Here is a 13959-nt window from a genome sequence, read left to right on the forward strand (position 1 = left end):
CATAATGCACTTGCAAAAAACGTGGCTCTTGCTCCTTGTTCCGCCACCTAGAGGCAAACTACAATCATGCACTGCGTCATTCATGTGATTGGAATGAGCCAACAGTGTATAATAGAACTAAATGGTTATTAGTTTATGAAAGACTACACACTTAAAGAAAATTGCCACTGTACTAACACAGTATAATACCATGTTTGGACAGTAATGTATCTTTTTGTAAGTTGCAGTAGGCTACTACAATGTAAATATCATGTTTCATGAATATGGTAATCATTCAGCACTATGGCATTACCATGTATTTCATTAGGAAAGCACTTTGATCAGCTTCTAATTAAATGTGCTAGCTATACATTTGTTTCATATTGTATTGTATAATCAAGTGGCACTAATATACGTTTTCATAATTAAACAAAAGGAACATGTCAGCTATGTATGTCTATAGACTATATATAGACTTTAAAACTCAAAGGACTTAATTAACAAGGATTCACTTTATAAAAAGTGATGATAGGGGAAAATACAACAACAAAGTCAATGGTGGTGACAACTGAAAACTACAACTTGACTGAATGTTGCAAAAAGTATTTTTGGCTGAACCCATGCAGTTGGTTATTGGATCATTATTCAGGGAAAAAGCGTTTGTTTTATGCTCCAAGGTCACTGGGGAAATTTTATTTGAGGAGGGAACTATGTAATTTACTTTGCATTATTCTCTATAATTCTGTGATATTGAGTTCTACTGTAGAAGCCACGGAGAGCAGTTAATCTCATTCTTTAAACTCTTAAAACCTTTCTTTCTATATGGAGACCAACAATAGGCACGATTAGAGAATATTGTTTGTAGTCCGTCATGCACCGTGGTTTACAGTGACATCAATAGGAATTGCTTTAGTTTCTTATAGGCATTGCATATCATATTACTGGGTCTGTCAGTTGATGAAATACATTGTAGATGAAAGATTTCTTTGACTCAACATTACCACACTTTCCAAACTATAACTCACCAGACATGTGATGAGGAAAGCTTACAGTTTTGTCCAGCTGACACAAGGATATTAAGTTCTGCAGTAGGTTTTTAGGTTAATTCAGTATAAAATGTCTATGTATTACTGCAGATGCAGATTCTCTTTGCAGACTAACCAAAGTAACAAGAAAGGGCTTTTGGTCGTGCTAAAGTCACCATGAAATCCAAATGTGCCATTTTTTTAATGGAATATTGCAGTATTTATTATAAATGATTTATCGATGCACATGATTTCATTTTTTTTTTTAAATAATGTTTTCTTTCTCTTGCTCCGATGACGTGTTTTTTGGTGCAAGGGAGGGACAACCTGTCACTCACATGAGATCACGGCATTTAGCAAACCACAACCATCAAATCAATTCCCAATGGACAAAATCAAGCCCCACCCTACATTTTTTCTGTTCCAGAAGCTGCTTCAACTTGGATATACAGTAGGGGTGCTTCTCAATATCCCTCCTCCGTCCTCCATCCTATGACCCGGAAACCAATCGAGCTCAGCCATCTTGAAGGACATCTCAATTCTCTAATTGCACCGCGAGGAGGCGAGGATCGAGGAGTGAGGAGGCTTCCAGAGGAGCTATGAGCGAGGATACACAGGTGTACCCTTTGCGGAAGAGTTTTATCGACTAAACATGACGCACGTATCAATTTTCCTCCCCCTTCACATCTGTCACAATCATTTGAATTTATACTTTACTTTTGTAGTTTACATAAACCACACAACTCACATATTTCAACGAGGTATCTTGCTTTATTATTATTTATTATGAATGTCTTAAATAAACTAACTTTAACAACATAAGGGCAGATCCTTTGAGCACTGCCGATGACGCAGTGAAGTGACGCTCGAGTGATCAAGTATTCCAATGTATTAAAAAAGCTTTCATTCAATTCCTCCGTCCTCGTTTTTTTCCCTTGCAGCCTTCCCTCGCGTCCTACAGGGGGTGGAGCTGAGACGAGAGGAACGAAGCGAGGAAAGGAAACGAGGATGCACAAATAAGAAATGAGAAGCACCCTAGGCCTACCTGTCAAAATTTTTAATGTTTTTGAAAGAAGTCTTATGCTTACCAAGGCTGCATTATGTAATCACAAATAGTAAAAACATTAATATTGCAAATATATTTTTTCATCTTAATTTTCTTAAAGAAAACATACACACACAATGTCACCAAAAAAGTAACTGTACAGGATTAATTACTCATCAAGACACAGCAGTATTGTAGGCCTACACATGTGCGAGAACTGAGAAGATGACGCAGATGGATCTCGATGTAGTGTTTAAAATGGTTCTAAAGTGTGCATTTCCTGGATGTCCGAATCGTGAGAAACCAACGAGAAAACGTAAAAGTGCCTTGCCAATGCTGCAAAATGAATGGCTTACCTTTCACACTTTCCTATGTGAGTGAGCGTCATCTTCTGTTCTCACGCATGCGTCGTGGCGCTCTCGTGAACACATCAGAGGCCCACACGAAAGAAAATGAATAGTTGAATAAAGTCGTTATTTTTGGGGGGTTTGCGCACAAAAAGTATTCTCATCGCTTGATAAACTTAAGGTTGAGCCATAGTAGTCACTTGGACTATTTTAACGACGTCTACTAACTTTTCTGGGCCGGCAGATGCAATTACCTAGCAGCCTATGAAGGAGTGAGACAGCTCTCAGATTTCATCAAAAATATCTTAATTTGTGTTCCGAAGATGAATGAAAGTCTTACGGGGTTGGAACAACATGAGGGTGAGTAATTAATGGCATAATTTTCATTTTTTGGGTGAACTAAAGCTTAAGCTTTGCATCACAGGAATAAATTAAAATTTTAAATTGATTAAAACAATTATTTTAATTTGTAATAATATTTCACAATATTACTGTATTTTTGATTAAATGCTCCCTTGGTGAGCAAAAGAGACTTCTTTCAAAAACATAAAAAAAAATCCAAACTTTGAAAGCGCCTGCACATTGTGTCTGAGAAGGACAATAATTTTTTTTCACTTCCTGTAAATAAAACAGAAACAGAATTTTATTAAATCTGGTGGAAAAAAAAAGAGCTATAAATAACAGTGAAGGGTATTCCTCAAGCGAAATATGAATGTTAGACACACGATCTGGAAAATGACTAAAAATAGTATCTATGTGTTTCATAGATTTTCAATAAATGAATGATCAACAGTTACATTATGCTTTCTGTTTGCTGGGTGTTAATATCCAACTTTTAGAGTTTATGATACATATCTGTTAATTATTTTCAATACATGAGCATGTTTATGATTTCATACATGATGTGCAATTCTAAGCATCTTTAATATTCCCTTTATAGAGAATGGAATGTAACAAATAGGAAATGTTTTTTACCAGCAGTTTTACACATAAAATGCTGTAGAGTAGTTATAAACACCATCTGGGTCAATAAATCGCAATATATACAAATAACTTTAGAAATAGCCTTATAAACCTCATAAGCAATGATGCAAGGTCAGTAGCATGTGTTAAACAAGCACAGCACAAAGCTGCAAATATTTACATATTTAAATAAATTGCATTTAAGTCCAAGCTGAAATAGGTTTTCATTTTTTGCGCCTAAAAGGCAAAAACTTAACCATGTGCAATTTTGTTCTATTCTTGAAAACAGTTAATAGCAGTACCAGTGAGGGGTCAATGACAAAATGTAGGCTTATAGATTTATGTAGGCTTAACTTTATGTTGCGTTTATGTGGCTGAAGTGAGTTTTTCTATCACTGTCTATATTTCCATCTGCCAGTGCCACACAGGGGCAGCAAAAGATTGCAGATTGCAATGCATCAAAATTCTTGCTCGCATTCCAGTCTGTTCACATCACCATTAACAGTCTCTTCTGCTTCTGCTGCTGCTGCTGCTGCTGCTGCTTTTTCTTCCTTGTGCTCCTCCTCGGGCATCTCCTTTGGGCTTAGGGGCTCTCCCAGGGTTGCTGGGGGTGAAATAGGGGGCAGAGGGATAGCTTCCCCTTTCTTTGCCAGTTCTGCTAGCTCCCGTGCGGAGCAGGAAGGGGTCGGAGAGGGATATGTGTGGTGGAAGGTGTCATAATCCACCTCGTAGAATCCCTCCTCCAACGAGAGCACAGGGGTGAAGCGTTCTCCCCAAAGCACCTCTGAGTTCAGGTACGAGCTGCGGGCTTGACATGTCATTCCTGTGGGAAAAGACAGAAGAAAACGGTTGTGAGCAGCAAAGAAAAGAACAACAAAAATAGCAATGAAAACAGAAAGAGACACTGATTCCAAATTACCATGGTGTGGACAATCATATATTAGGCTACGTTCAGACTTCAGGTAAAAGTGGCCCAAAATCTGATTTTCTTTGCTTATAAGCCACCACATGGAATCTGATCACATCAATTCTGATTTGGGTCACTTTCATATCTGGTCCTAAATCAGATACAGGTCTGATGTTTTGCAATGCGACCTCAGTCTAAACAGTCATGTCGGAATTCATGCGACTTTTACGTCATCCGTCATAATTCTGACTGCGCTGATGGGAGTCACTCCAAATATTTTACATATTTGTGCTGCGTCCCAATTCTCCTACTTATACCATGCCCTAAAAGTATATACTTTTTTTGTGAAGAAAAAGTACATACTTTTGTGTGTGTGTAGCAGAAGAGGGTCGTGGGTCTTTCATGCAGAGAAGTCTGCTCATATTTTTGGATGATGTTGCATTTAAAAGGTAATGGCCAAACAGATCTTTTTAAAAGTTCACATTGTTGTTGCAGATGAAATATAACAAGGATAACATTAAATGAATATTTTTTGATCAGGTTAAAGGCACACTGTGGAATTTTTGGCCACTAGTGTGCGCTCGACCTGTAATTTTCACGTCTAGTGCCCCTAGAGGCCACAAGCGCCGCAGCATTGTCGCAAAAGTCAACAAACAGTCAACCGGTCAACCTCCCGTGTTTTCATGTGTGTGCAGACGGCATTTGATTTGTATGTTGGAGAAAGTTAATCGATTCACTACTGACCAAAATAATAATATAAATATAAGATTAATAATTAATAATCCTATAAAGAAAACAAATTGAATAAAAGTAGCATACGCAGAAAACAATGTCTGATCAGGTAAGTCGCATTGACAAGGGTTGCCCAATCCTGCTCCTGCCGATCGTCTGTCCTGCACAGTTCATCTCCAACCCTAATCAAACACACCTGAAGCAAACAATTAACTCTTTGCAATGGGTTGGAGATGAAATCGAGTAGTCGGGAAATCGTGTAACAAAACTGATATAACTCACTACATATTTCCGTTATTTGTAGTCTTCAGTTTGTTTTTCCTTTTACACAAATACAAACATATATGAGCTGAAAGGAAAAAAAAACATTTACATTTACATTTGTATACGGCAGTATGTTGTGACTTATATCAGTTTTGTTACACGAATTCGCAGTAAATATTACATTATATATACACTTTTATGCCGATGTTTATTTTAAACTCTCCCTTTTTCTTTTTTTGGTCTCCTCTGACAAAATCTTTGCTTTCTTCGCTTTCTTCCGAGTAGCTGTTGTTGATTCAGTCATGACGACAACATACAGACGCCGGCAATCAAACGCGAGTTGAGCTCTCACGTTAGGATTTGAGGAAGTTGGGGTGGTGGGGGAAGTGACGTATGCCGTAAAGCGGTCGAATTTTGTAGTTCTTTTTGTGCTCTGGTTCCTACCCGAAACCCGAAGTTACATAGTGCTAGTAAAAGCGATACAGACACCTTCAGGCTTCGGCAGACGTGTCATTCAACCTATTGTAAGTCGATGTACCATCTCAATGGGTTTTGGTAATATATTATAAAGGTTGAAAAGTTCCACAGTGTGCCTTTTAATGTTTATTATTTGTCACTCAAACCCCTTTATCTAAACCTCTACTTAACTGTCAGTCGCGCACATCCACCATGTTCGTAGTTTTCTAACACTTTTTACTCATGTTTGTAGTTCTGGACCAAAGCACACTTAGAAAGCTTAGACAGCTGCCTTGTTGCCTCGCTCTCGCTGCCTTATCAGGCCATGACTTTGCAGGCAGCTTCAGAGGCAGCATAACAATTTAATGATCTTCAACAAAACAGTGCAAGCGTTGGTGATAACTAAACAAATATTTAGTAATTTCTCACTAGAAATGACATCAAAAGTGAAACATTTTGGTCAAAAACATACATTTACACAAACTAACCACCAACCACAAATTTCATATGCCATGTTTATTTTACTAGCTCAACTGTCACAGAATGGAACGTGCAGAATTGTGTGGTATCAAAGGCAGTGAAGGATACATCTATGCTGCCTTCAAAAATCGATCAGATGAAGGTATCTCAGGATAACATTGGATTTGGACATGCCTTGAAGCCTTCCGACCTTGGAACGCATCCTCCGAAGGCAGCATTTTTAAGCTTTCGGACGCTGCCTTATTCTAAACTCACATACTATTTAGGATGGATAGTATGCACTATGTGGACGCAGGGCTGGTTCTTTGAATATGGGAGGGCGGCTGCAAAGTTAGTCAGTGGAGAAACGGTGCGCTGTTATAAACTCATAAGAATCATGGTGACAGGCAGCTAAGCAAACCTTGGAAAAACTGTACGAGAAAAACTTTCCTCTTTTTATCCTCGTCTGCGCACAGATTCGCTGGCTTCTGCAGCACATCACCTTATAAGAACCTATATAATTTACTTCTGCGTCCCGTATTTGCTATCGTTCTTTTGTGCATGCGAGGCAGTTCAGGATCGTGACCTGTTCACACTTGAATCTAATATTGGCCACATTTAAAAAAAAAATTAACATCAAACTAAAACATCAGATCTGTGCAATAAATCAGAATTGAGCACTAAGACTTAGAGAAAAATTTGAGACTTGAAGAATCAAGACTCTTGTTAAATTAAATCCAAAGTAGGACAAAGAGCAACATTTGAAATGTTAAAAAATAAATAATTTTTTTTTTATATTTTGATACCTAATGCTATGACATTCATACAATTTTTACTGTGGCTTATGTTTGTAATATAATATGTGAAATATAAAATAGAATTGATCATTATTTCTTCATTTTGAAAACAATACTAATTGAAAACAATACTATATTTTGTTATGTACAAAATCCACCTTTAGTGTAGTGTAAATATATAATATAGTACACATATGACCGTTGTATGAGCTGAAAATGTCTGCATGATGCTGTAAGTGTAGAGATAAAACAGCAATGCAAAAAATATTTCAGTTTCTATCCTGATGAGATCAGTTCAGTGTTGGCAACATATTAATCCCTCCATCAAGCCAACTTCTGTAACATTTGCTGAAGAACTACCTGTTCCATTTCATCTTCTTCAAATACCTAAAGATCACTGTGCGTCTAATTGTGCTTTTGACCTTTTAAGTTTTGTGATGATCCTGCCAATATGTCAACAGGAATGTACTGTACGCTTAATTAATTTGAAATATCATATTTCCTGTGAAACGCACATGCACCGCTGAATATTTATATGCACATATAGTATTATATGCACCTCCTAAAAATAGAATACAAGCTGTTTAATTTAAAAAAAAAAAAAAAAAAAATCTGCTTAAGTGATGCTTAAATATACGCATCAATTACTCCAGAGACACGCAGTGACAGAGCAACAAAACACTTAACAAGCATCACTTTTACAACCACTTTCAAAACACACACTGACTGATACTGTATATAGCAGCTGTCATAAATGAATATAAATGATATCCAGGAACATTCATCAAACGCATCAAAATTCATGAGTTTCCCAGTGTACAGCAGTTCAATAACCACACTGGGTATGCATCTATATAATCAATGCATACTACTGCAAAACCCCAAGAGAAGCTTCAGTTTCAGTGCTAATGCTCCGCAAATGACTTTAACACCTCCATTCGGACATTTTAAACATGAAGTGTGTTCATTTGAAAACATTTCACTGTGAATAAAATGCTTTGTTAGCCGCCCCGTGCAATTCCAAAACATTAGACCCAAGAACCAAAGCCTCGCGCCCTACTTTATAAAAGGAAAGTGGTTTTAAAACATGCTAAGAGCAGCACCCCGTGAGCAGTTTAAAAGGCTTCATTTAGGGGACGTTCCAGGTTCATCACAGGTTAAGCTCTCTCGACAGCATCTGTGCCGTCGACTACCACAGCAAATTTTCATCCCTCAGTTTGTAAAAACATGTTTGAAATAATGGAAGTCTATGGTGCAATTAATTGCAGAGGGTTTAAAAGCTGAAATGTGAAGCTTGAATTTTCTGTTAAGGCATTTACATTAATTCTTTCATACAGAAAGACTATTTAAGCTGTACCTTGGTCTGAATCATCCTTTTAGTGGTGACACTATTGTTCTAAGTGGATGAACCTCGGGGTTATGCAAGTAGTTCCTTCGATTTGTTCATGACAGGAGTACATTGGAAATAACTTGCACAGATATGATTAGTAAACACTTTTATCACACCTAATACATCTGCCCCCGGTTTCACAGACAAGGCTTAAGCCTCAGACTAAAATGCATGTTTCAGCTGTTTTAACTGAAAGCAACTTGCACGGTCATATCTTAAAATATGTCAGTACCATTGTTTTGTCTCAAGATGCACACCAGTAATGTTTCTTTTCTAAGGCGTTTATAAAAGCAACTTAAATGTCCTAAATTGAACTAAGGCCTAATCCTTGTGAAGAATGTCAGTAACCAAACAGTTGATGGACCCCATTGACATCCAGAGTATACTATGGAAGTCAATGGGACCAATCAACTGTTTGGTTACCCATATTACCCATCATCTACATGATGAAACAAATGACTTACCGGTGATAATCATACATGGCCACAGAAACAAACAAGGAGATAATCAGTAACCAAAACTGTACGGAGCAGAGAAACAGGAACTAAACGACACACAACAGAATATCAAAATAACAGTTAAAGTCCAGTTCCAAACCTGTATGACACTTTTCCTTCTGTGGAATTCAAAATAAGATATTTAGAAGTGTCTCAGTGTTGTTTTGACCATACAATGAATCATATAATCCATACATGTTGTTTTGGACCATTGACATTCATGATATGGACAATTTTTTTCAAAATATCTTCTTTTGCATTCCACAGAAGTGGAGGTCAACAACATGAGGGTGAGTAAATTATTAGAGCGAGTTGTTGCTCAGGTTGAGGCTTAAACTAGAATTGTTATGAGAACAATTATAATTGTTATTAGACTTGTACTCTAAGTTCAGTGTCTCCCTGATGTCATTACCCTGATTGGCCATGAGTTACCAATCTTACTTCCATTACTTATCACTGTAAGACATGAAAAGGGAGATATGAAAAAGAAATCAATAATTATTCTTTATAATTTTCCAATTTTGTTAGGCCTTGAGGTACAGTCCTGACCTTAATAGTTTGGTATCATTTCTGAAACTGATTATTTTACTATTATCCTGCTTTTTGTCTAATAATAGATAGGTTAAGCCTACATCGACTGAAAGTGGGATGCTCTTGAACGTCAGATGTGAGACGAACAAGTGCAATGATTGTGGACTGAATCTAGCTACTCACTGCATCCCACTCCTGAGCAATGATTCATTATTTCAGATGTAGGAGAGTGTGTGTTTGTGAGCCATGTGTGTATTTATCATACGTGAGAGTGAATTGCATTATAGTTCTTTCAATTGTCTTCTGCTCGCTAATTTCCCTGAGGCGGATCTATTGACAGGCCATGAGCTTGTCTTACTGAGAAACATCTCAAGAGTCCTCCGTCTTTCTGCTCCATGCAGGCAGCATTATGTGTCTATACTGACACAGAGCACAATGCAAGAGCTAATTAGCCTAGTGTAATTGCAACTGCTGTCACATGAATTCACTGCCAATATAATTGGTGAATCCCATGAAAATACCACACCACGCCCCGCTGTCAGCATTCTGTTACCAGGGGAACTGTGGTAAATCTGGTCACTTTTCATTTTTGACTTTCTGGCAACATCCATTTAAATACCCCTGACTCATGAGCTCTGATATACCTGGAGAGAGGCATTCACAAAAATGTTTTGTTTTTTTCCATTTCACATTGTTAAAGGAAAAGTTCACCTGAAATTTAAATTCTGGCATCATGCTCTCATGCTTTTCAAAAACCTTATGACCATCTCTCTACCCTAGAAAATAAAAGGTGATTATTTTGAAGAATATCCTGGCAACTCCTTTTAATACAATTAAAGTAAATGAGGACTGAGGCCGTCAAGCTACTTAAAGGACCCAAAAGCACCATAAGATTTTCATAAAAACGGCTTGCATGCTATATTCCAAGCATTCTGAATTTTTTCATATCATTCAACAACTGCAACCAGATCAGAGAGTTTAAATAGATCATTCTTATTCATTAATAAATCGTTTGTTTTTTTGTGAACTGAACCAACAGGTTCATTGAAAAGATTCAACAAAAAAATTATTCAACTGCCTTTTCATCACACAAAGGTATAATTAAGTTGATGAAGACTTAAAATATAGTACATGATTCATATAATCACAATATACAATTTTATGATATAATTTTGTAGTTCTTTGTTGTAATTTTTGAGCTTGACAACTTAAATTCTTAAAAAATTGCATTCCACGGTAGAAAGACAGTCATACAGGTTTTAAATGAGAATTTTCCTTTTCCTTCCTACATTTTAAATAAATACATAAATGGATTTTTTTTTTAAACATTTTTAAATTAAGAATTGGTTAAAAATCTACTTTAATAATCAAATATTTGTAATTTAAATATTGCTCTTTAACTGAAATACATGACTTTTGAATGCCAGTCAATGGAGAAAAGTTGTTTTGCCTGCATACTGTTGTAGTTATGATATTTGCCAGCAGGGGAACAAAACTCATCGTTCTAGTTACCCTCGCTCTCTCATTCTCTGTTATCTACACTCACCTGTGGCCTCTACCATTCCTTCCAGGATGACCACTATTTCAAACTCTTCTCGTGCCAGTTGCCCCTCAGAGATGTCCCAGAAGGGGCTGTTCTTGTTGATCTCATGGCAAATGATCAGCGGTGACACCAGAAACAGTCGATCGTCCCCCGTGTCAAAGCCCACATTAATGTCCGTCTGGTTTAGGGGGATGAACTCTCCTTCCTTGGTCTGTTTAGAGCGGATGAGCTTGGCCCTAATGGAGGCCTCCACTATGTGCGAGTTTCGCAAGTCACCGACACGGAACATCAAACACAACTTGCTGTCCCGCACGGATACCACAGCTGTGTTGGAAAACATGAGCGTTTCGGCACGTTTATTTGGCTGTGAGATTTTCACAAACATGCAACCGACCATGAAGGCATTGACGATGGAGCCCAAGATGGCCTGCACCAGAAGCAGGATGATGCCCTCGGGGCATTTGTCCGTTATGACACGATACCCATAACCGATCGTGGTCTCAGTCTCGATGGAAAAAAGGAACGCAGAGACGAAGCCATTAAGGTTATTCACACAAGGCGTCCACTCGTTGTCATCAGTATGGTCCAGATCTCCACGGATGTAGGCAATGAGCCACCAAATGAGGCCAAAAAACACCCAGGTGGTGGTGTAGACCAGAGTGAAGACCAGCAGATTGAAGCGCCACTTTAAGTCCACAAGCGTGGTGAAGATGTCCGTCAGGTAACGGTAGGTTTCGCGCACGTTTCCATGGTGGACATTGCACTTGCCGTCCTTTTCCACGTAGCGCTGGCGCCGTTTCTTCAGCGGACCTCCTGCAGGACCGGAAGCGTCTCCTCCTCCCCTGACAACCATCGTATGGTCTGTGGGGATCTACAGTCATGTGCGATTGAATAAAGCAAGAATAGAAAAAGAAGACAGAAAAGAAACATTTCAAGATAGGCTAAAAGAAAAAAATATGGAATTGCTCCATTTATTAGGCTACTATTATTTCAAATAATTACTGTTCTTTTGAACTTTCTATTTATCAAAGAATCCTGAAAAAAAAATCAGTTCCCATAAAAATATCAATCTATTTCTTGAGCACCAAATCAGCATATTAGAATGTTTACTGAAGGATCACGTGACACTGAAGATTGGAGTAATGATGATAAAAAATTCAGCTTTGCATTACAGGAATAAATTACATTTTAAACTAAAATATGATAAAATTGTAGTAATATTTCACAATATTTCTGTTCGTCTGTCTAGATATTTGATCAAATAAATGCAGCCTTGATCAGCTTAAAAGACTTCTTTCAAAAGCATAAAAAATGTACCAACCCCAATCTTTACAATGTAGTTAGTCGTTAAATTGACTGTAGCTGAACTACTGTAAACTATGAGTATCTTGTAGCTTAGCAAGCAACAGTTCCAAAGTAGCTTTCCCAACATTCACACATGTAAAACAACATAAAAGAACAGTAAATGTGATAACTGAACTTACTTTGTCTCTGGAATCAATCCATTTCTTTGGCAGCTTGATGCCCTGTTTTTCCACATCCTGGCCCTTAAAACTACTCATGGCCCGGAAGCCGTAGACGTCGTCACCAATCCAACACAGTAGCTGGAGCTCTCCAACTATTAAAAAGCAAACATGAAAGCTGGTCGGTTAAACTCGTAATGGAGAGCAAAGATTGGAGTAACTTACCACAAATGGTCAGACAAATGTACCTGCACTAAGCTTGTTTCACTTTTCTAAGGAATTTCCATGTATATTTATATTTACAGCATGGGATACTGGTGGTGTCCACACCGGGATTCTTAACTAGCTTAAATTGCAAGAATTCACTAACCAGAAAGACCATCCCAGATAACATGGAACATTCTCAGAAGTTTGGCTAATGTTCAGCCAAGCTTCTCTCAAAGTTATAAAAAACATTTCTTCCACTAACGTTAATAGAATATTTGTTCAGTTATCTGGTCTTTAATATTGTTCTCAAAATGTCAGCACATGATGTTCACATAACAAGGAAAAAATGCTTTTTAAACATTTCAAAACTAGATGCATTGAGCATTCAAAGAACATTCAGAAATAAGCTTTTTTATAACTTAAAGGTGCTCTAAGTCATGTCACGCGTTTTCAGGTCAAAATATCCTATCCACTATAGCTGCCTGTCCCCTGAACACACTGTAAAAAAACGTGAGGGTCTCATGTAGACACCCCAGGCTCCACAAACGGCAACAAAAACAAACTGGGCCAACCCACACCACGAAACATAACAAACAGTGTTCCAGCCAATGACCGACAAGAAGGATTTGGGGGGTTAGTGCGCGGATAAGCAGGGAGGGTCTAGCTAGCCTCCGTTTTGTTTGACAATAGTTCAACATCAACAAGAAGTGACGTCACTCAACATTACTTAGAGCACCTTTAACGGCAACATTTTGTTGGTGAACAGAACGGCTATGCTGGTCCACCAGCCCAGACTAGGACTAAACCAGCACAGTCTATTCAAAAAGGGCTTTACCATAAGTATTTTAGCATACAAAAATAATAATCATATATATCACTCAAAGTCCAATGACTTGATAGTCAACATTTATCTTAAAGAAAAGGCTACAAAACCCTTTACACGATTTTGTATCAGCCTCATCTCTCTTACAAATCCGTATAACGCTTTATTTCCACATTATTCATCATGTTCACTGACTGTAGAATTCCTTATCTGTTACCACAAGTTAGCCACGGGTCTCCAGTGACACTGCGGCTCTCCCTCTCTGCCCAAGCATCACCCAACAGCACCGACACCAGGTGCGGGCGAGTACCAGTGGGTTTCTTCATAGCACCCAAGTGAAAGCAATATTAATGATGGTTCCCCATGGGGAACATGGAGCAAGGCAGTCTGTGGCAGATGGGGACAGACGGCACCCACTAGGAGATCCGATCAGACAGACATACACGCGTACAGAGAAAGAGAGAGAGAAAGTGACAGATAACAACTTAAAAGCAGATAAACTAAAGCGATGTGAAATGATTTATTGTGTGA

At 38.0% G+C, this 13959-nt stretch overlaps 1 protein-coding gene across 3 annotated transcripts in view; it reads right to left on the reverse strand.

Annotated features, from left to right (window-relative positions):
• Positions 1–3750: 3750 nt before the first annotated feature.
• The window catches only part of kcnj21 (potassium inwardly rectifying channel subfamily J member 21), a 43152-nt gene continuing 32943 nt past the window's right edge, over positions 3751–13959 (reverse strand). For 2 of the 3 annotated variants that reach the window (XM_056266239.1, XM_056266240.1), the window contains exons 2-4: positions 12420–12553; positions 10939–11806; positions 3751–4182 (exon numbers count right to left, since the gene is read on the reverse strand). In XM_056266239.1, the coding sequence (XP_056122214.1) occupies positions 3818–4182; positions 10939–11806; positions 12420–12497 (1311 nt within the window). In that variant the 5' untranslated portion in view covers positions 12498–12553 and the 3' untranslated portion in view covers positions 3751–3817. Of the gene's footprint in view, positions 4183–10938; positions 11807–12419; positions 12623–13959 lie in introns of those variants that run through there. The other variant, XM_056266238.1, reaches the window with a different exon arrangement.

This window comes from Rhinichthys klamathensis, unplaced genomic scaffold, assembly GCF_029890125.1.
Source record: "Rhinichthys klamathensis goyatoka isolate OS25496 unplaced genomic scaffold, OSU_Roscu_1.1 h1tg000246l_1, whole genome shotgun sequence".
In the NCBI taxonomy this organism is placed as follows: domain Eukaryota; kingdom Metazoa; phylum Chordata; class Actinopteri; order Cypriniformes; family Leuciscidae; genus Rhinichthys; species Rhinichthys klamathensis.